At 60.0% G+C, this 21,107-nt stretch overlaps 2 protein-coding genes across 2 annotated transcripts; one reads left to right on the top strand and one right to left on the bottom strand.

Annotated features, from left to right (window-relative positions):
• Positions 1-1,916: 1,916 nt before the first annotated feature.
• CHRNB2 (cholinergic receptor nicotinic beta 2 subunit) lies at positions 1,917-9,745 on the bottom strand. The gene is made up of 6 exons (XM_054050872.1): positions 9,023-9,745; positions 6,293-6,438; positions 6,121-6,165; positions 5,192-5,301; positions 4,137-5,091; positions 1,917-2,236 (listed from the first exon to the last, which is right to left on the bottom strand). The coding sequence occupies exons 1-6, from the start codon at positions 9,735-9,737 to the stop codon at positions 2,066-2,068; spliced, it is 2,142 nt and encodes a 713-aa protein (XP_053906847.1). The 5' UTR covers positions 9,738-9,745; the 3' UTR covers positions 1,917-2,065.
• Positions 9,746-10,276: 531 nt separating this feature from the next.
• UBE2Q1 (ubiquitin conjugating enzyme E2 Q1) lies at positions 10,277-20,644 on the top strand. The gene is made up of 13 exons (XM_054050906.1): positions 10,277-10,622; positions 11,729-11,833; positions 12,144-12,248; positions 12,894-12,944; positions 15,031-15,171; positions 16,304-16,388; positions 16,833-16,893; positions 17,393-17,483; positions 17,587-17,645; positions 18,145-18,193; positions 18,717-18,812; positions 18,960-19,026; positions 19,984-20,644. The coding sequence occupies exons 1-13, from the start codon at positions 10,359-10,361 to the stop codon at positions 20,013-20,015; spliced, it is 1,206 nt and encodes a 401-aa protein (XP_053906881.1). The 5' UTR covers positions 10,277-10,358; the 3' UTR covers positions 20,016-20,644.
• The last annotated feature ends 463 nt before the right edge of the window (positions 20,645-21,107 follow it).

Here is a 21,107-nt window from a genome sequence, read left to right as displayed (position 1 = left end):
TCCTCGAGCCCTGGGATGTCACTGAGGAGATGGCTCCGTTCTGGCTCCGTAGGGTGGAGTTCACACACCAGAGCTGCGGGTGGAAGATAAGAAGTGTATTTGCCGTTTCCACCCATCTGTGAGTTTCTCCGCTGGTGCGAAGCAGCCTCTTCCGCAATGGTCCTGGTGGGACAGGACACCAGCGCCATCGGATGAAGGGATCACGAAGCCATCAGCAAAGAAGCGTAGCGCAAACCCAAGGGATCCCTGGCCCTGGTTGCGCCTCTCTCTCCGTGCAACGAGAAGGGATGCAGAGGGGCTGTGGCTGAGCAGCTGCGGCGTGTGCGGAAGGATTCCGTGCGTGTGGCATGGAGGGGTGGCACATCCCGTTGTCCTCTGCCCCCGGAGCAACACCAGGACAGAGCTGAGGGCTTCCCACCTCCGCCGGCTCCTATGATGCTCAGCTGCGCTGGGGCTCCCTCCATGTTCCCTGTGTCCTCCTGCTCTCCAAGACATCCCTGTCCTGCACCTCAGGGCTGTTTTATGGTGGGACAACATGGGATAAACCCCTGGTGGCTGCGGCGGCAAAGTTGGGGCTCCCTCTGTGCTCCCCACACCCTTCTGCTCTCCAGGACCCCCCTGTCCCACATCCCAGGGCTGCTCCGAGGTGGGATGAGCTGCTGACGGGTGGAGGCTGCAGGAGCAAAGCTCTCAACGTTGAAGTCTTGGGGTGCAGCTCTGGGAGGAGGAGGTCCAGGAGGTGCAGCCGGAGCAGCCCGGGATTTCCCTGGCTGGATGAAGGACTGGGATTTAAATTCATTCCTAGCGTGCGACTTCCCCTGGCGCTGGATGCCGCCGGCCGCTCCAGCGCTGCAGATTAGTGGTATTTATAGCAAACTCTCCATTCCGCTTTTTCCCAACGAGGCCAATTCCTGCCTGCAAGGGAGCGTGGGAAGCGCTGCCGGACGGGTCATGGCTGCGCTGGAAGATGGGACTGCTTCTGCTTGGAGTTTGGGGTTTGGTTTGTATTTTCCTTCTCTTGGTTTTCAGCTCCAGAGCACGGAGCGTGGAGTTGAGCAGTGCTGGAGCGCAGAGCAGCCCCGGCGCTCGCTGCCTCCAGGTAGGACCTAAAAATAGCGTCCTTCTGCCTGGTCCATGTGCTTGACTTGAAGAGCAGGAGCAGAGCAGCTCCACCACCCTCCCTCGGCAACTGGGATTTTCCTCTTCCAGAGCCAATTCTGCCCCAGGCTCTTATGGTGAGCATGGAACCATGGAATAGTTTGGGTTGGAAGGGACCTCAAAGCCCATCCAGTCCCACCCCTGCCATGGGCGGGGACACCTCCCAGTGGATGAGGGGCTCCAAACCCCATCCAACCTGGCCTGGAACCCCTCCAGGGATGGGATCTCAGGGTTCTGGTTGATGTCGAGTGAGAATCATGGAGCTATGAGATGATTTGGGTTGGAAGGGACCTTAAAGCCCATCCAGTCCCATCTCTGGATCATCTCCCAGTGGCTCAGGGGCTTCGAGCCCCATCCAACCTGGCCTTGAACCCCTCCAGGGATGGGGCACCACCACTGCTCTGGGCAACCTGGGCCAGGGTCTCCCCACCCTCACAGCAAAATATTTCTCCTTGAGATCTCATCTCAATCTCCCCTCTTGCAGCTCAAAACCGTTCCCCTCATCCTCTCCCTGCCCTCCCTGATCCTCTTCAGCTTTCCTGGAGCCCCTTTCAGCACTGGAAGCTGCTCTGAGGTCTTCTCGGAGCCTTCTCCAGGCTGAACAACCCCAACTCTCTCAGCCTGTCCTCATACGGGAGGTTCTCCAGCCCTTGGATCATCTCCACACCCTCTAGACTCGATCCTGGGGAACCAGAGTCCCCTCGTTCCCGGGTGCCTCCTGCTCCCCGCTGCCCACGCGGGATGAAACGATGCTAAAACAGACCCAGCACCGTCCTGTGTGAGTGTTTATTGGTTCGTGGTTGCACTTGGAGCCCAGCGCCCAACTCTCCAACCCACAGCCGGGCCGTGAGGATCCGGTGCAGAGCCCTCACCGTCCCCGGGGCCAGTGGGGAGGAGGATCCGGGCACTATTTGGAGGTGGGGGTGCCCTGGCTGAGCTGGAGCAGGGAGTTGGTGGTGTAGTTCTGGAAGAGAGGCTGGAGGAACATCCCAACGGTACCGAAGACGCAGACGAAGACAAAGATCCACAAGAAGAGGCGGTCGATGACCATAGCCACGTACTTCCAGTCCTCACTCACCTGCAGAGCCAGAACAGAGAACCACGGAATGGTTTGGGTTAGAAGGGACCTTAAAGTCCATCCAGTTCCACTCTCTGCCATGGGTAGAGACATCTCCCACTGGATCGGGGGCTCCAAACCCCATCCAACCTGGCCTTGAACACCTCCAGGGATGGGATCTCAGGGTTGTGGTTGACGTCAAGTCAGAATCATGGAGCTATGAGATGATTTGGGTTGGAAGGGACCTCAAAACCCATCCAGTGCCACCCTCTGCCGTGGGCAGGGACACCTCTCAGTGGATCAGGGGCTCCAAACCCCATCCAACCTGGCCTGGAACCCCTCCAGGGATGGGGCAGCCACCACTGCTCTGGGAACCTGTTCCAGGGCCTCCCCACCTTCATCGTGAAGAATTTCTTCCTGATGTCCAACCTAAATCTTTCCCCCTCTAATGTGACGTCGTCGTTGCCGCTGGGTCAGGATGGAGCCCCCCCGGCACTGCCCGGCATTGCCGGTGCCGCTCCCGACTCAGCTGAACACCGAATCCTCTCCCACAGCGCCGAAGCCCCAATGTCGCCGCTGAGTCTGGAAAACTCATCACTCCGGTGAGCCCCGAGTAGCACCGAGGAAACGCGCAGCCCCACAGCAAAGGGGGGGTGTCGGGGTCCCCAGAGGCTCTGGATCCAGAGCGGCTGCTTCAGGGAGGGCAGCAGATGTGGGGGGACCCCAGCAGGGACCCCGGGGGCACCCCATGGCCTGCACCCCATAGCTCTGCACCCCATAGCTCTCTGTGCACCCCACAGCTCTGCACCCCACAGCTCTGCACCCCATAGCCCTATGTGCACCCCACAGCTCTGCACCCCAAAGCTCTGCACCCCACGCCTCTATGTGCACCCCACAGCCCTATGTGCACCCCACAGCTCTGCACCCCATAGCCCTATGTGCACCCCACAGCTCTGCACCCCACAGCTCTGCACCCCATAGCCCTATGTGCACCCCACAGCTCTGCACCCCACGCCTCTATGTGCACCCCACAGCTCTGCACCCCATAGCTCTATGTGCACCCCACTGATCTGCACCCCACAGCTCTGCACCTCTTAGCCCTATGTGCACCCCACAGCTCTGCACCCCATAGCCCTATGTGCACCCCACAGCTCTGCACCCCACAGCTCTGCACCCCATGCCTCTATGTGCACCCCACAGCTCTGCACCCCATAGCCCTATGTACACCCCACAGCTCTGCACCCCATGCCTCTATGTGCACCCCGCAGCTCTGCACCCCACAGCTCTGCACCCCATAGCCCTATGTGCACCCCACTGATCTGCACCCCACAGCTCTGCACCCCATAGCCCTATGTGCACCCCACTGATCTGCACCCCGCAGCTCTGCACCCCACAGCTCTGCACCCCACGCCTCTATGTGCACCCCACAGCTCTGCACCCCACAGCTCTGCACCCCATAGCCCTATGTGCACCCCACAGCTCTGCACCCCATGCCTCTCTGTGCACCCCACAGCTCTGCACCCCACAGCTCTGCATCCCATGCCTCTATGCGCACCCCACAGCTGTGCACCCCACAGCTCTGCACCCCATAGCCCTATGTGCACCCCACAGCTCTGCACCCCACAGCTCTGCACCCCATAGCCCTATCTGCACCCCACAGCTCTGCACCCCATAGCCCTATGTACACCCCACAGCTCTGCACCCCATGCCTCTATGTGCACCCCATAGCTCTGCACCCCACAGCTCTGCACCCCATAGCCCTATGTGCACCCCACAGCTCTGCACCCCACAGCTCTGCACCTCATAGCCCTATCTGCACACCACGCCCTCTCCCTGCACCCCACACCCACGCCCCCCCAAATCCTCCCCGCGCACCCCACAGCGCTGCCCGCCGCCCCGCGTCCTCCCCTCCCCGACTCACGCTTTGGTCATCGTCTTCGCTGCGCATATGGTCTGCGATGAAGCGAACGCCGTCCACCGCCTCCTCCAGCCCGCAAGCGCAACCGCCCGCGGGACCCTGCGCCTGCCGCTCCCGGTACCCGTTGAGCCCCTCGGCTTTGGCGGCGCCGGGGTTGGCGTAACAGGCGCAGTCACGGGCGCCGGCACGGAGGAAGAGGGTGCCGGCGTTGGCGCGTTCCTGCGTGTGCCGGCGTTGGCGTAGGCGCTGGCGCGCGCAGTTCTGCTGCGGTTGTTTCATGAAGAGCAGCGCCGGGAGTTTGCGGAGGAAGAGCGTACGGACCCAGGGCGGCATGGTGTGTGTGGTGGGGGAACGGTGGTGGACGTTGAGGACGCAGACGCTGGTGACGATGGAGAAGGTCACCAGCACCATGGTGAACATGAGGTACTTGCCCACCAGTGGGACGTCCAGCGAGGTGGGCGGCACGATCTTGGAGATGAGCAGCAAGAAGACGGTGAGGGCGAGCAGGACGGAAATGCAAAGCGTCATCTTCTCGCCGCAGTCGGATGGGAGGTAGAAGACGAGGATGGCCAAGGAGGTGATGAGGATGCAAGGGATGATGAGGTTGATGGTGTAGAAGAGCGGTTTGCGTCGGATGATGAAGTCGTAGGTGATATCCACGTAGGTGGAATCTTGAGGGTTCTCGTTGCGCCGGCCTGGCAGCGCCACGATGTCCCACTCGCCGCTGGGTGTGAAGTCATCCAAGCTGGCCACCTCGCTCTTCAGCACCAGGTCGATCTCGGTGTGGTCGTAGGTCCAGGAGCGGAACTTCATGGTGCAGTTCTGTTGGTCGAAGGGGAAGTGCTTCACCTCGATCTTGCACGCGCTCTTGTAGATGGCAGGAGGCAGCCAGAAGATGCTGCCGTCGTAGGAGATCACCGCGTTGGAGTAGAAGGAGACCTCGTACATCCCATCGGCGCTGGGATGGAAGGATGCGCTGTCAGCTCCGGCCGACAGCACCTCCCCGAGCTCCCGGTGGGGTTGGGGGACGCGTGGCTTCCCCCAAACCCACCACCTACTTGTTGTAGAGCACCACGTCCGGGAGCCAGATGTGCTTGGAGGGCAGGCGGACCTTCTTCATGTTGTCAAAATCCTCCGGTCGCCAGGTGAGGCGGTAATCCTCCCACTCCTGCGGGCGAGAGGGATCAGCGCAGGGTGGGGGACACGGCCAGAGCCCAGGAGTGGGGGGCCCGGGGCAGGGTGGACATGGTGGGGGTCCCAGAGAGGGTCTTGAGGTGGGTGGAGGTCCCACACAGAGGGTCTATGGGGTGTCCTGTCTGAAGGTGGACATGGATGGGGGTTTTGGGGGGTACAGGGATCCCAAAGAGGGTCTTGAGGTAAGTGGAGGTCCCACACAGAGGGTCTATGGGGTCTCCTGTCTGAAGGTGGACATGGATGGGGGCTTTGGGGGGTACAGGGATCCCAAAGAGGGTCTTGAGGTGGGTGGAGGTCCCACACAGAGGGTCTATGGGGTTTCCTGTCTGAAGGTGGACATGGATGGGGGTTTTGGGGGGTACAGGGGTCCCAAAGAGGGTCTTGAGGTGAGTGGAGGTCCCACACAGAGGGTCTATGGGGTGTCCTGTCTGAAGGTGGACATGGATGGGGGTTTTGGGGGGTACAGGGATCCCAAAGAGGGTCTTGAGGTGGGTGGAGGTCCCACACAGAGGGTCTATGGGGTGTCCTGTCTGAAGGTGGACATGGATGGGGGTTTTGGGGGGTACAGGGGTCTCAAAGAGGGTCCCACAAGGGGTCAAAGGGGTCCTAGGACAGAGTGGATGCGGGTGAGGATCCCGGGTCAGGGGGTACGAGGGGATCCCAGGATGGAGTGGACATGAGTCGGGGTCCCCTGTTGGGGTAGACATGGCTGAGGGGGTCCCACGCAGGGCACGGGGGGGTTTCCTGGGTGAGGGGGGACACGGGGTCCTGTGCCTGGGGCAGAGGGTCCTACCTGGGTCAACCAGACGTTGGTGGTCATGATCTGCTCCCTCTCGTGCTGTGGAGAGAGGGTGGGGCAGGTGATTCGGGGTACCCCGGGGGGGAGTCCAGGACCCCCTCCACAGCCCGGGGGGTGGGTGGGGTGGAGGGGAGGGGCGGCGGTGGCAGAGTCCGCACCAACTCACCACACTGATGAGCTGGGCCAAGGACACCATGAGCTGCACGGTGACGCGCTGGGAGCCGTTGGTGGCCGGGCGGATGAGCTTGTTGTAGCGCGCGGGGTCGAGCAGGTACTCGATCAGCCTCTCCTCTGTGTCGGTGGCCACGATCCCTGGGGGACCGCGGGGAAGCTGAGCCCCACGGAGGAGGGGAGGGACTCCCCGAATGGTTGGATGGGGTGATGGGATGATGATGGAGGGGTTGAGGAGGTGATGGGGTGTTGGAGGTGATGGGTGGGTTGAGGAGGTGATTGATGGAGGTGGTCATGGGGGGAAAAGGGTGTGGGGTGATGGGGTTGATGGAAGCGATGGGTGGGTCGATGGGTTGATGGGAGCGATGGAAGGGGTGATGGGGTGCAAAGGTATGGGGTGATGGGGTTGATAGAAGCGATGGAAGGGGTGATGGGGTGCAAAGGTATGGGGTGATGGGGTTGATGGAAGCGATGGGTGGGTCAATGGGTTGAGGGAGCGATGGAAGGGGTGATGGGGTGCAAAGGTATGGGGTGATGGGGTTGATGGAAGCGATGGGTGGGTCGATGGGTTGAGGGAAGCGATGGAAGGGGTGATGGGGCGCAAAGGTATGGGGTGATGGGGTTGATGGAAGCGATGGGTGGGTCAGTGGGTTGGTGGAAGCGATGGAAGGGGTGATGGGGTGCAAAGGTATGGGGTGATGGGGTTGATGGAAGCGATAGGTGGGTCGGTGGGTTGAGGGAAGCGATGGAAGGGGTGATGGGGGAAAAGAGTGTGGGGTGATGGGGTTGATGGAAGCGATGGGTGGGTCAATGGGTTGAGGGAAGCGATGGAAGGGGTGATGGGGGAAAAGAGTGTGGGGTGATGGGGTTGATGGAAGCCATGGGTGGGTCGATGGGTTGAGGGAGCGATGGAAGGGGTGATGGGGCGCAAAAGTATGGGGTGATGGGGTTGATGGAAGCGATGGGTGGGTCGATGGGTTGATGGAAGCGATGGAAGGGGTGATGGGGTGCAAAGGTATGGGGTGATGGGGTTGATGGAAGCGATGGAAGGGGTGATGGGGGGCAAGGGTAGGGGGTGATTGAGTGATGGAGATGATGGTGTGATGGTGGGGGTGAGAGGGTGATGGGGGATGATGAGGACACAGGGTGGTGGAGGGGTTGAGGGGGATGAGGCAGCGATGGAGGTGACGGATGGGTCGAGAGTGTGATGGAAGTGGTGATGGGGGGCCAAGGGCATGGGGTGATGGGACGATGGAGGTGATGGGGTTAATGGAGGGGGTGATGGGATGATGGAGGTGATGGGGTTGATGGAGGAGGTGATGGGATGATGGAGGTGATGGGGTTGATGGAAGGGGTGATGGAGGTGATGGGGTTAATGGAAGGGGTGATGGGGTGATGGAGGTGATGGGGTTGATGGAAGGGGTGATGGGGTGATGGAGGTGATGGGGTTGATGGAAGGGGTGATGGGATGATGGAGGTGATGGGGTTAATGGAGGGGGTGATGGGGTGATGGAGGTGATGGGGTTAATGGAGGGGGTGATGGGGTGATGGAGGTGATGGGGTTGATGGAAGGGGTGATGGAGATGATGGGGTTGATGGAAGGGGTGATGGAGGTGATGGGGTTAATGGAGGAGGTGATGGGGCGATGGTGTTGATGGGGTTGATGATGCGATGGTGGGGGTGAGAGGGTGATGGAGGGGATGATGGAGTGGGGAGACGTCGTTAAGGGGCAGAGAGGGTGATGGGGGACAGGGTTCTGGGGTGATGGATGGAGGGACGAAGAGGGTGAGGGGTTGAACAGGTGATGGGGTGATGGACAGGTTGAGGGGGGGACGGGGCAGGGGGGTGACAGCGTGATGGGGTGATGGTGAAATGGGGTGACGGGGTGATGGTACGATGGGGTGATGGTACGATGAGGTGATGGGGTGATGATACAATGGGGTGATGGGGTGATGGTACGATGGGGTGATGGTGAAATGGGGTGATGGGGTGATGGTACGATGGGGTGATGATACAATGGGGTGATGGTGAAATGGGGTGATGGTACGATGGGGTGATGGTACAATGGGGTGATGGGGTGGTGATACAATGGGGTGATGGTGAAATGGGGTGATGGTGAAATGGGGTGATGGTACGATGGGGTGATGGGGTGATGGTACGATGGGGTGATGGTACGATGGGGTGATGGTGAAATGGGGTGACGGGGTGACAACACAACAGGGTGACAGCGTGATGCGGTGACAGTGCGACAGGGTGACAGTGCGACAACAGGATGGGGTGACAGCGCAACGGGGTGACGGGGTGACAATGTGACGGGGCGGCGGTGCGATGGTGCAGTGGGGTGACGGGTGACGCTGTGTTGGGGTGACGGCGTCCGGTGTTACGGTGACGGTGCCACAGACAGGCCAAGGCTGCTCTCGGGACAGGGGGGACACCGGGGGCTGCGATCCCCGGGAAGGAGCCGCTCCGGGTGGGTCCCGGTAGGGCCTGGAGCTCCGGTGCTGCCCCGGTACTGCCTCACCGGAGCCATTCGGTGCCGCAGAGCCCCGGGAAGGCGGGCGGGGGCAAAGCACCCGGAGCACCGGGCTGGGCCGGGGCAGCAGGCAGGGCCGGTACCGGCTCCATACTGGGGCCGTGCGGGGCCGGTACCGGGTGATCCAGTGTAACGGGGCCCGAACCGGTCCCCCGCCGCCGGTGCCCAACCCCCCCCTTCCCCGGTACTTACGTCTGAGGGCAGCGAGGAGGCAGAGGACGCGGAGCAGCGCCATGGGGCCGGTACCGGCACCAACGCCGGTGCCGCTGCCGGTTTCAATGCCGGTGCTGATGCCGGGGCCGGTACCGGCGCCTGATGCTGTCCCCAATGATGGAGCCGCTGCCGGTGCTGGGAACGGTGCTGGACGGTATCCCTGGTGCCGCAGCCAGTGCGGGTGTCGACACCGGGTCCGCAGCCGAGGCCGTTGCCGGTCCCGGTGCTGGGTGCTCTCCCAGTGGTGGAGCCGCTGCCGGTACCGAGCGCTGTGCCCGGTGCTGGAGCCGGTGCCGCTGCCGCTCCAGTCCCCGGTGTTGACGCTGCTGCCGCTGCCCGTGCCGGTGCCGGGCGCTGTCCCCGGTGCTGATGCCGCCGCCGGTACCGATGCCGCTGCCCGTGCCGGTACCGGTGCCGGGCGCTGTCCCCGGTGCTGACCGCGCTCTCCGCGGTGCTGGAGCCGGCGGCGGCGGCGGCCCGGGCGGGGCGGCCCCGGGCGGGAGGCGGTGCCGGGCGCTCCCCGCTCCGCCGCCGTCACCGCCGCCGTCAGGGGCCGCCCCCGCCCCCGCCTCGGCTTCGCTGCCCGCTTCCCGCCACCCACGCCGCCTGTACGGACCGAGCGGGGTGGGGCGCGGAACTCAGAGGCAGAGCGGAGGGGGGGCCGCGGGCCACGGGACCCCCCCCGCGCCCCCATGTCCCCCCCTCGTGCCCCCCCCATCCACCGGCCGTCACGTCACCCGCCCTGCCGGGGGGCGGGCACCTCGCGCAAGCCCCGCCCCTTCGGGGTGACTCCCCCCGCCCCTTCCCTTAAGCCAGTCCCTTTCGCTCAAGCCCCGCCCACTCGCGCTCGCCCCGCCCCTCCGGCGCTGCTCACCCTCCACAGCACGTGAGACGGCCTGGCGGTTTGGCCCCACCCCTTTAGCTGGCCCCGCCCCTCGCGTTTGCCCCGCCTTTCCCTCTGACTCCGCCCCTTTCAGTCGCTTGGCCCCGCCCACTTGTTCTGGGCCCCGCCGCAGCGCGAACCCTCACAGCAGTTGCGGCTCCGCCCCTTCCATCTGGCTCCGCCCCTTCCCTCTGACCACGCCCCCTCACTCTGGCTCCGCCCCTCCCCGCTAGCCTTTCCAACTGTTTCACCCCGCCCCTTACCCCTGGTCCTGCCCCCACTGCCCACCGCGCGAGCCCTTCCGGCGGTTGGCTCCGCCCCTTCCGGTGCCGGCGGGAGGGGTCACTTCCGGCGAAACGGCGCCGTCGCGCCGCCATCTTGTGCGGGCGGCGGGGGCTGCGGCGGCGGCGGCGCGGTTCCCTCCATGGGAAGATGCAGCGGGCGGGGCCGGAGGAGGCGGCGGGGGCGCAGGCGGCGGCGGGCGGCGGGGGTCCCGGGGGCGCCGGGCGGCTGCTGAGGCGGGAGCTGCGGCTGCTCGAGTCCATCTTCCACCGCGGCCACGAGCGGTTCCGTATCGGCAGCGCCTGCCCCGACGAGATCACCTGCGAGTTCGTGCCGGGGCCTGGGGCGAGAGCCGGGGCCTCCGCGGCTCGGGGGCCGCCGCCGGGGCCCGTCCGCATCCACTGCAACATTACGGTGAGACCCGGAGGGGGACACCGGGATCCCGGGCCTTGGGGGGAACCGGGAACCCCGGAGGCACCGACCCGGGGAAGGCGGGAGGGGAACCGGCACCCCCGGGACTTGGAGCTGAGGGTACCGGGATCCCCGGGCCTTGCGGGGGGTCCGAATTCCTCCGGCGCTGAGGCCTGGGGGAGTCGGGAAGTGAGAACCGGGGATCCCCGGGCCTTGTGTGGGGGGGACCCCCCAGCGCCGGGAGGAGTGACTGCGACCATCAAGAGTACTGGATGGAGTGGGAGAGGGAGGGACCGGGATCGCCGGTCCTGGATAGGGGGGGAACGAACCCCTCTCTGTACTGGTCTGGGATGATGGAAATCTCCGTCATCTCCCAGGGGAAATTCCCACCCTCCCAGCCCGTGTTGGGAGTAGTGAGATCTCCCACCATCCTCACTCAGTCTCATCCCAACGTTCTGGAGGAGCTTGGGGTCCCAGAGGCTGCGGTGCCCAGAGAAGGGAGGATCTGCACAGCACTGGGCTCTTCACCTGCTCCGTGGCTCATCCTAGTTTTGGGGGATCCCAGTTTGGAATGGGGTGTGGATCTTATCCCACATAGGATGTAAGAGCTGATGGCGAAGGAGTTGCAAAGCGCCCAGCATGGGATTTCCCAGAGGGCCAAATCCAGAACGCTGCTGGGGGCTTTCCCTACATAAGAGGATCCTGTAAGGGGTTTTGAGTCGTGGGCACCAGTTTCTTCTCCTGGTCTGGAGCTGGGAAGGTGGTGTGGAAGGCCCTTGGCTTCCAATTGGAATGCTTTTCCCACCCCAAAAGACCCAGAGACCGCAGGAAGAGCCAAACACCTTCCTCCTCTGGATCCCACCTAGGACTGGGGGTGAGTGGCGTGGGGCTGAGCACGATTGGAATGGGGATTTGTTGTGCCCTCAGCTCCAGGATTGGGATGCAGTCGCTCCCGGGCTGTTACACCGGTCCCTGAAGGGATCCGTTTGCGGGAGCTGAGGGGCTGCAGCTCCCGGTCCTGCCTGACTCGCTGCTCTGTTCCCTGCCGGCTGTGGCGTGAGGTGGAGGCAGTTGTGGCAGCTTAGACACCACCTTCTCCTTCTCTCCAGGAGTCTTATCCGGCTGTTCCTCCAATTTGGTCTGTGGAGTCAGATGATCCCAACCTGGCAGCTATCCTGGAGAGGCTGGTGGAAGTCCGGAAGGGAAACACACTGGTGAGAGGGTGCTGCTTGGGGAGAGGGGTGGATGGCGAGTGGCTGGCAGCTCCAGGAGGGTAAAATCCCTGCTGCCCACCTCCGGCTGCTGAGGCGGGGGTGTGTCTGCACTTGGAAGGGTGCAGAAATTTGGGATGAGCAGCTCTGACATCTTTAGAGGTGTGATTTCCTCTGTGACCGCCTGCTCGGAGCGGGAAGGAGCAGCTGCTGGGCCTTCGCTCCCTTGTCTGTGAGGGAAGGTGCGATGCTGAGGGTGGCACTTGGCGTCTGGCTCTCCGTGTTCTCTGATCCCTGTCTGCTCTACTGACAGCTCCTGCAGCACCTGAAGAGAATAATCTCCGACCTGTGCAAACTCTACAACCTCCCACAGCACCCGGATGTCGAAATGCTGGACCAGCCTCTGCCAGCAGAACAGGTGGGTGTATTGGGAGGGGATTCTTAAGTCTGTAAAATGAATTCTCTGGACTTTGCTTCCAGCCTTCCAGTACCGAAAGGGGCTCCAGGAAAGCTGGGGAGGGGCTCTTCATCAGGGAGTGCAATGAGAGGATGAGAGGGAACGGTTTTCAGCTGAAAGAGGGGAGATTGAGATGAGACCTTAGGGAGAAATGTTTTCCTGTGAGGGTGGGGAGGCCTTGGAACAGGTTGCCCAGAGCAGTGGTGACTGCCCCATCCCCAGAGGGGTTCCAGGCCAGGTTGGATGGGATTTTGAGCCCCTGAGCCAGTGGGAGGTGTCCCTGCCCGTGGCAGGGGATGGGACTGGATGGGCTTTGAGGTCCCTTCCAACCCAAACCATTCTGTTATTCCTTATCCCTGAAGGAGGAATGCAACAAGTTTGGCACTGATCTTGCTGTGGGGTGGATCCTTGGGTGATGCCAGCCGGCTGTCTTGCACTTCAGTGCTGTTTAGCCCCGTTGGCGTAGCTTCCTCTAAGGGTTCTTGACTTCACCCTGCTTTTAACTTCGCTCTGTTTGTCAATCCCCATGTAACCTTGCCTCTGGGAAGGCAGCAGAGTGTCGCTCTGGGACGCTGAGGTTCAATCTTTGTCCGTTTATCCCCGCAGAGCACACAGGAAGAGGTGTCCTCTGAAGAGGAAGATGAAGAGATGCCAGAGGTAAGTGCAAACTTACCCCCCGAGGAAGTAACCAGAGAGCTGAGTGCAGGGAGATCCCGCTGCAAGGAAAAGGGGTCATAAGGAGTAGTTTCTGGAGTCCAGGCAGGGAAAAACTGACTGTTTGGCCCAGAAGCAAAACTGTTCTCAGTGTTCTGCTGCTGGAGATTTGGGAGCCATGGATGAGAGCGATGTGTTTGGGAGCCACGTGGCATCACAGCAGCCGAGAGGCGTAACCGTGGCTGCCGAAGGCACCCAGTCAAGCTGGGAGCGGAGCCCCTCACACAATTCCCGTCTCGGCTTGCGCTCCTGTGCTCTAGAACCTGAAATTTGCTCTCGAATGATGGGATTTCGAGGTTGCTGGTGGTGATGGGGAAATCACACCGTGAAAACAGGATCCTGCAGAGAGGATTAGGGTGGACGGCTGAACGTGCGAGCTCATTCGTCAGCAGGAGCAGCAGAGGCAGCCGTTCTGCGCTGCAGGCTGAGGCTATCATGCTGCAAAGCCCACAGGCTTCAGTTGTTTGGTTTTTGCGGTTTAGAGATCTCTAGAGGTGGGTGGAATAATCTTGAATCTCCATGGTGATGTTGAGTGCTGCCTCGCACGCTTCTCCCCGGGGCGCGAGAGGCGCGGGCGCCAAGTCAGCAGCGCCGCAAACCCCACCGGCAGGTCACTCGGCACAGTGTGACCAGCAACGGAGTTAAGTCCAGACTGGGCTTTTCCAGAGCCTCTCCGGGGAAAGTGAGGAGGCTCAAACTGGTCCCAGCATAACCCTGAGCGTCTGCAAACCTGCTGCTTCATATTAAATTGGTGATGCGTGGGTCCTTCCCGCTCCCATGGGCTGGAAAAGCAATCCTTGGGAGGGGGGAGCATTTCATTCCCCTGCCATCACACTGGGAGGGAGGCAGTTTTTCCCCCATCGGGAGCATTTTCCCCCCTTTTATCAACACGCAGGGACACAAATCTTTGCTCACGTAGAGCAAAGGTTCCTTTCCGTGCCGGAAGAGAGGAGCCGTAGAGCTGTGCCCCAATGCATTATGCAGGTTAATCCACTCAAGGGATTTTCTTGGAGGATCCATTTTCCTCTGTGACTCTCTAAAACCCTCAAAGCCCTTCCAAAAATGCTGCTCATCCAGAATAGCAGCAGCCAGCACAGAGAGGCTGAAGCAAGGACTCGTTTTGGAGGATTTAATGCCAGTGCCGAAGTTGGGCGGACCCACAGCCAATTGCAGGTCACCAGTCCCTGTGCGGTGGCTGCTGTGCGTGAGGACGGGACCCCGTGGTGGCCCCCAATCGCTGCCCTTGGTGTCTAACTGGTTATTAACATCAAGGGCTCGCGTTCCTCAGCCTGACAAGTGTTGTCGTGGGGAGGGATGAGGGACAGAGCCTGTGCCGGTGTTGGGGAGAGCATCGGAGCGTGCTGCGCAGAGGAGAACTGAGCTGATGCACAAAGAGCCTCAGACGCTGCTCCTTTTGGGGGGAAAAACATCCCATGCCACTGAATTTTGTGTACGAGGGTCTCCTGTTGCTGGCAACCTGTGTTGGTGTTGGGTTTGTGTTGGTGAGGGGGAAAGGATATGGCCCAGCAGTGCTGTGTGAGTGTCTGTGCTTCGTTCCGACTGGCTGGAAAGATGGGATGGATGTACCGAGCTGCAGCGCCGTTTGGTTCCATGGGGCTTGTTGGGGAATACCTCTGAATCCAGAGGGCCCATTGAGGAGCACCTCTGGTTCCATGGGACTTGTTGGGGAGCATCCATGAGATTAACGACTAGTTAGAAAGAGGTGTGAGAGTTGGCAGGGAAGAATCTGGCCCACAAAGAGCTTGGATGAGCTCAGTTTAACTCTGGAAAGGGAACTGTGCTGCTCTGCCTGCTGGCTTTAGCACCGGAGGGTATTGGGTGCCCTGAACCTTCTTCATCAAGCATGCCTGGGTGTCGTGTCTTCTGCCTTGTTTCTGCCTCAGATCAGGACTCGGAGCTTCCTGGGGTGGGAGAGTTGCACCAGGAATCCTTGGGCAGCTTCCATCTGCGGTGCCTGGAGCAGGGAGGAGCGGAGTCACATCTCCTAACTCATCTCTCCCCTTCTCAGGACTCCGAGGACTTGGACCACTATGAAATGAAAGAAGAAGAGCCAGCAGATGGGAGGAAGGCAGAGGATGAAGGCATCGGGAAGGAAAACCTGGCCATTTTAGAGAAAATAAAAAAGAACCAGAGGCAAGATTACTTAAATGTACGTGTCGCCCGGCGGGTGGGTGGGCTGGGAATCAGGGGGACCCAAGGCAAGAGTGGGGGGACTCTGCTGACCCCAAATGAAAGGAATGTACTCTCAGGGCTGATGCGGAGCACTTTGTGAGTGGCCTCTGCAGTTCAGGGAAGGACGTGTGGGTCTCGGAGCCCCCAAAGCGTCAGGGCTGCCTGGGGCAGCTGTCCTGTAGCGAGATGAGAAGCTCCACATGAGCCAGCAAAGTGAGCTTGCAGCCCAGAAACCAACCATGTCCTGGGCTGCACCCAGAGCGGTGGGAGCAGCAGGGGAAGGGAGGGGATTCTGCTCCTCTGCTCCGCTCCGTGAGACCCAACCTGGAGCCCTCTGTCCAGTCTGGAGTCCTGAGCACCACAAGGACATGGAGCTGTTGGAGCGAATCCAGAGGAGATCATGGAGATGATCCAAGGGCTGGAGCACCTCCGCTGTGAGGACAGGCTGAGAGAGTTGGGGTTGTCCAGCCTGGGGAAGAGAAGGCTCCGGAGAGACCTTAGAGCAGCTTCCAGTGCAGAAAAGGGGCTCCAGGAAAGCTGGGGAGGGGCTCTTGAGCAGGGAGTGCAGGGAGGGGATGAGGGGAGTGGTGTTGAGCTGAGAGAAGGGAGATTGGGATGACATCTTAGGGAGAAATGTTTTCCTGTGAGGGTGGGGAGGCCCTGGCCCGGTTTGCCTGGAGAAGCTGTGGCTGCCCCATCCCTGGAGGGGTTCCAGGCCAGGTTGGATGGCGTTTGGAGCCTCTGAGCCAGTGGGAGGTGTCCCTGCCCATGGCAGGGGGTTGGAACTGGATGGGTTTTGAGGTCCCTTCCAACCCAAACCATTACGTGATCCGGCTTTCCTCTCCCTCCCGGCTCCTGGGATTTGTGCCTTCACACTCCTGAGCTGAGATTCGTACGCAGTTGAGAGGGTGCAGAGGTGTTTTTGCTGCCTGGGATGGCACATCGGGGACGAGGGAAGCTGCAGGAGGGGGAAAGGTGACAGCTAAGAGGTGAGGGATGCAGTCAAGTCTGGATTAGAGGCTGAGTGGGAGTTGGTGGGCATTGGCCTCATAGAGCTGTGGTGGGCATAGCGTAACGGTTCAACTTGCCTCCTCCCCAATGCCTCGCAGGGTGCAGTGTCTGGGTCTGTGCAGGCCACCGACCGGCTAATGAAGGAGCTCAGGGATATTTACCGATCACCAAGTTTCAAGGGCGGTGAGTACTGCAGGGAGCTCCGGGCTTTTTCCTCAGCCTTCCAGTGGCCTTAGAGCTGCTTTGCACAGCTGGGAGAGGATCTCGGGCCTTCGGTGGTGGCTGTGGCTCTGCCAAGAGTGAGCAAAACTGCTTTAACCACCTGCTCCCTGCCAGTGCTGGGGAGAAATACGGAATGTGTTATGAGTGGAGGGGTTCTCCGGCTTTGAAGGTGATGATGGTGCTCCTGCCCCTTCCCTGAGCCGAAGGAATTGGCAAAGAGCACTCCTTTTGCACTTTGCATTGGCAAAGAGGATAACTCCTACCCCTGGGGTGGTCCTTGTGGAGATAGGGGGTCTGTTCCAGGCTGAGGTTGTGGCACAGGGCAAAGGGGTTTTGGAATCTGGGATGTGGGGATGCTCTGTTCAGCCTTGCCCTGTGGTGACACCCCTGTCCTTTGCCTCGCAGGATACTATGCAGTCGAACTGGTGAACGACAGCCTGTACGATTGGAACGTCAAACTCCTGAAGTAGGTGGAATGGCTTGGGATCGTGGAGCTTGGTGGGGGCACCTAAACAGCCACGTGAGGCAGGAGGGAAGGGAGCAGGGCAGGGGAGCAGCGGGCAGGCCGTGGGTTAGCCTGTCTTGGGCAGAAAGGACATGACATCTCCGGAGAAAGATGAGATAATCGGAGGGCTCTGCAAGTCTCGACTTTTCCTAGAGTCCTGGAGGAGATGCATCAAACAAAACCCTGAGCTTTCACACCTTCCAGACATCACTGCTGCCTTTTCCTTGGGTTAGGCAGTCTTTTTTTTTAAGCTGGCAGCATGCAAACAGGGCATGATGGTCTTCTCCACACAGTGGGAGCAAATGCTGACAGCCCGTGCTGTCGCTGCCCATGGGGCGAGCGCCCCAAGGCCCATGTGGCAACCCGGTTGCGCAGGTACAGAAGCGCCAGGTGGCAACGAGCGCGGTTGACTCGAGGTGCACAACTTTGGCTTTGACCCTCTGGGCTTTTCCTTCGGCAGGGTTGACGAGGATAGCGCTTTGCACAACGATCTCCAGATCCTCAAAGAGAAAGAAGGAACAGATTTCATTCTCCTAAACTTCTTCTTTAAAGTAAGGCTTTCCTATGCCTTTCCCTCCTTGGGATGCACCTGCTTCGGTCCATTGCTGGAGAAAAACCTTGCTCAACAGCTTCGCTTCCCTTCTCTCATTCCAGGATAACTTTCCTTTTGATCCACCGTTTGTAAGGGTCGTGTCCCCGGTGCTGTCAGGGGGGTGAGTAACTGCACATCTCTCCTTGTGAAGAGCTCCGACCCTGCTCCCTACAGCCATTTTCCCGGAGTTTCATAGAATCATGGAATGGTTTGGGTTGGAAGGGACCTCAAAGTCCATCCACTCCCACTCCCAGACACCTCCCGCTGGCTCAGGGGGCTCCAAACCCCATCCGACCTGGCCTTGAACCCCTCCAGGGATGGAGCAGCCACCACTGCTCTGGGTAATCTGGGCTTCCCACCCTCACAGGAGAACATTTCTCCCAAAAATCTCATCTCAATCTCCCTCTTTCAGCTCGAAACTGTTCCCCACGTCCTCTTCCTGCACTCCCTGATCAAGAGCCCCTTTCCAGCTCCTGTCATGGGAAGCACAGACATGGAGGGGTGGATTAGTTTAGTTCAATTTTCCATTGGAGGTCTCCAAGAAGAATTCCTCTTCGGAGCAGCGAGTAAGGGAGGCTGTGGGCATCTCTAACCTGGCTTTTCCCAATTCCTTCCCCCAGGTACGTTCTGGGTGGTGGTGCCATCTGCATGGAGCTGCTTACAAAACAGGTAAGCTGTTTTCTGCGTTACACGTTGTCCTGTTCCGAGCGTTGGAATAAAAAGAAGCCGTAGGAAAGGGATTACAGGTGGTTGTTCTGCCATTGCTACAGGAGTGGCTCCAGACTGGTTTTTAAATGGTTTGGGTTGGAAGAGACCTCTCAGCCCATCCAGTTCCACCCTCTGCCATGGGCAGGGACACCTCCCACTGGCTCTGGGGCTCCAAACCCCATCCAACCTGGCCTGGAACCCCTCCAGGGATGGGGCAGCCATGGCTTTTCTGGGCAGAAAGAGCAGGAGCTGCGATGCCGAGCAGCTCTGCCCTCTGCTCCACTCCCCAGCTTGAACCCAGTCATGGGTCACTGCTGCGCTCAGCTCTGTTCCTGCTGCTCCTGGCCTGAATCCTGGCTGGCAGCAGCCTGGAGGGACTTTGTAATGCCCATGCCAGATTCGGTAAGGGCCTTCGGTTGCTGTGGGGAAGCACAGCCCCTGCGTGGCCGTCCCGTGGCCTCATGGTGCTGCGTTTTGTCCGTAGGGCTGGAGCAGCGCCTACTCCATCGAGTCGGTGATCATGCAGATCAGCGCGACGCTGGTGAAAGGGAAAGCACGAGTGCAGTTTGGAGCCAATAAGGTAGGGCCTGGGCTGCGTACGGAGGAGGTTGGAGCAGAATGGAGGCAGATGGGTTAACAACTGGCTCTGTGGCAACACGGATCACCCAGGGAAGGGGTGTGGGATGGATCACACTGGACCTGACAGTCACCTTGGCTTCCCTTGCAGAACCAGTACAGCCTGACCAGAGCGCAGCAGTCCTACCGCTCCCTGGTGCAGATCCACGAGAAGAACGGTAAGGGCGGTGGGAGGGCCCTTTGCCCTGGAGAGAATCATAGAATTGTGGAATTGTTGGGTTGGAAAAGACCTTTGAGACCGAATCCAACTGTCTATTACTGAGCCATCTCTGAACGTGTCATCCATTCGGCTTTTGAACCGATGGGGATTCCAGCACTGCCCTGGGCAGCCTCTGCCGGGGCTTCACCACTCTCTCAGTAAAGGAATTGTTCCCCATATCCAATCTAAACCTCTCCTGGTACAGCTTGAGGCTGGTTCCTTTCCCAGCCCCTGCGTGGCTCCAACCTCCTTTTTGGGAGCTGCAGGGAGCGATGAGGTCTCCCCTCAGCCTCCTCTCCTCCTCCAGACTAAACACCCCCAGAGCCCTCAGCCGCTCCCACAACCCCTATTTTCCAGCCCCTTCCCAGCTCCGTTCCCTTCTCCAGACGCGCTTCAGCCCCTCAAGGTCTTTCTTGGAGTGCGGGACCCAAAACTGAACCCAGGATTCAAAGTGTGGCCTCACCAACGCCAAGTGCAGGGGGACAATCCTGTCCCTGCTCCTGCTGGCCACGATGTTTCTGATCCAAGCCAAGATGCTGGTGGCCTTCTTGGCCCCGTGGGCCACCGCTGGCTTATGTTTGGCTGCTGTCAAGCAACGCCCCCAAGGCCTTTTCCACCAGGTAGTCCACCAGGTAGTCCAGGATAATCCAGACTCCCCGAGGCTGATCACCTTGAGTTTTTTCTGCCTCTGTGGTGAGGTTGTAGCCAGCAGCCGTTGCGGCAGCATCGTCCTGCCCCACCAGGCAGAGCTCTGCTCTTCTGCCTGTACCAACAGCGCATCGTTACCCCACAGGGAGAGCCTGCCGCTAATCTTGGGAGATGTGGGCCTTGGTGGGCTTGCGCTGCAGCTTTTCCAGGTGCAATTTTGTGTTCCTGATACAGCTTTCTCCCTCACGGATCTCTCTTCTCCTTCCAGGCTGGTACACACCGCCCAAGGAGGACGGCTAGCATGGCTGCACGGGGCCATCCTGCTTCTCTTCTGGATGCTCTACTTGGATTTTACCGATGCCTCTTGACTTTTACCCAGGAAGAAATCTCTCTGCCTGTTGCGGGACAATAATGGCTGTTTAAAAACTCTAAATAAAACTGTTTTAAGCAGTTGGACTGACCCAAAACACTCGCCGGACCCTTCCTCGCAGGCGTTCTTGTTAAAACAAACTTTTGAGCCTCTTGTATCGCTGGAAACTTTCGACTCTGCTCCAGTCTAGAGCGTCCTCCTTACCTATGCTATGGATTTAATTTATTTTCTTATTTCATGTACACTGCTTTTTTTTGTTACAGTGTATGATGGATGTGTATGGAAATGTATCTTTGGAGAAAAAGTACAGTTGGTTAATTTGAAGGCGTTGATCTGACTTGGAGTGTTCTTTCCAAACTGCTGCCGTCGAGTGGATCCGCACCCTGCGCTGGCAGAGGTGGGAGCCCAACGTTCAGCAGCAGAGAGCAAACGCTCCGTAGCGGTGGAAGCAAACGCTTTGGCAGCAGCGTTGGGAATAAATGTTTGGCAGCAAGGGAACAAAATGGTTGTCAACGGTGAGGAGTGTGAACCTTTGGTGACGGTGGGAGAAAGTGCTTAGTAGCGAAAGGTCTGTGACGGTGGGAGTGAACGGGTGGTGGTGGTGGTGGTGGGGAACAAAGAGGGAGGTCGACAGCAGCGAGGAGCGAACCTTTGGTTGCGAGCAAACGGTCGGCAACGGCAGCAAGGAGTAAACCTTTTGGCGGCAGCGTTGGAAGCAAATGATCAACGATGGTGGGAGGGAGCGTGCGGTGGCAAGGAACAATCGGCAGTGGTGGGAGAGTGAACCCTGGGCAGAGGCTGTGCCACACGGCAGCTCTATCCCTGGAGTTGTGCTGGAGAAAGAGGCACAGGACCAGGCCGTGGTGTGGGGAAGGTCTGGAAGAGCCTTGGAAGAAGAAGAAAATCCTTTCTTTGGTAACAAGGGAGCGGGATTTCTACTGCTTTTTTTCCTCCAGAGCAAGAACAGACTTATCTCTGTAACCTGCGACCTTGCACGCTGCCTCTCCTGTGTCCGGATGAGG

Source organism: Cuculus canorus, chromosome 28 (assembly GCF_017976375.1).
Source record: "Cuculus canorus isolate bCucCan1 chromosome 28, bCucCan1.pri, whole genome shotgun sequence".
Taxonomy (NCBI): Eukaryota; Metazoa; Chordata; class Aves; order Cuculiformes; family Cuculidae; genus Cuculus; species Cuculus canorus.
Note: the sequence above shows the minus strand (reverse complement) of the source record. Positions and strands in the feature narration are given on the sequence as shown.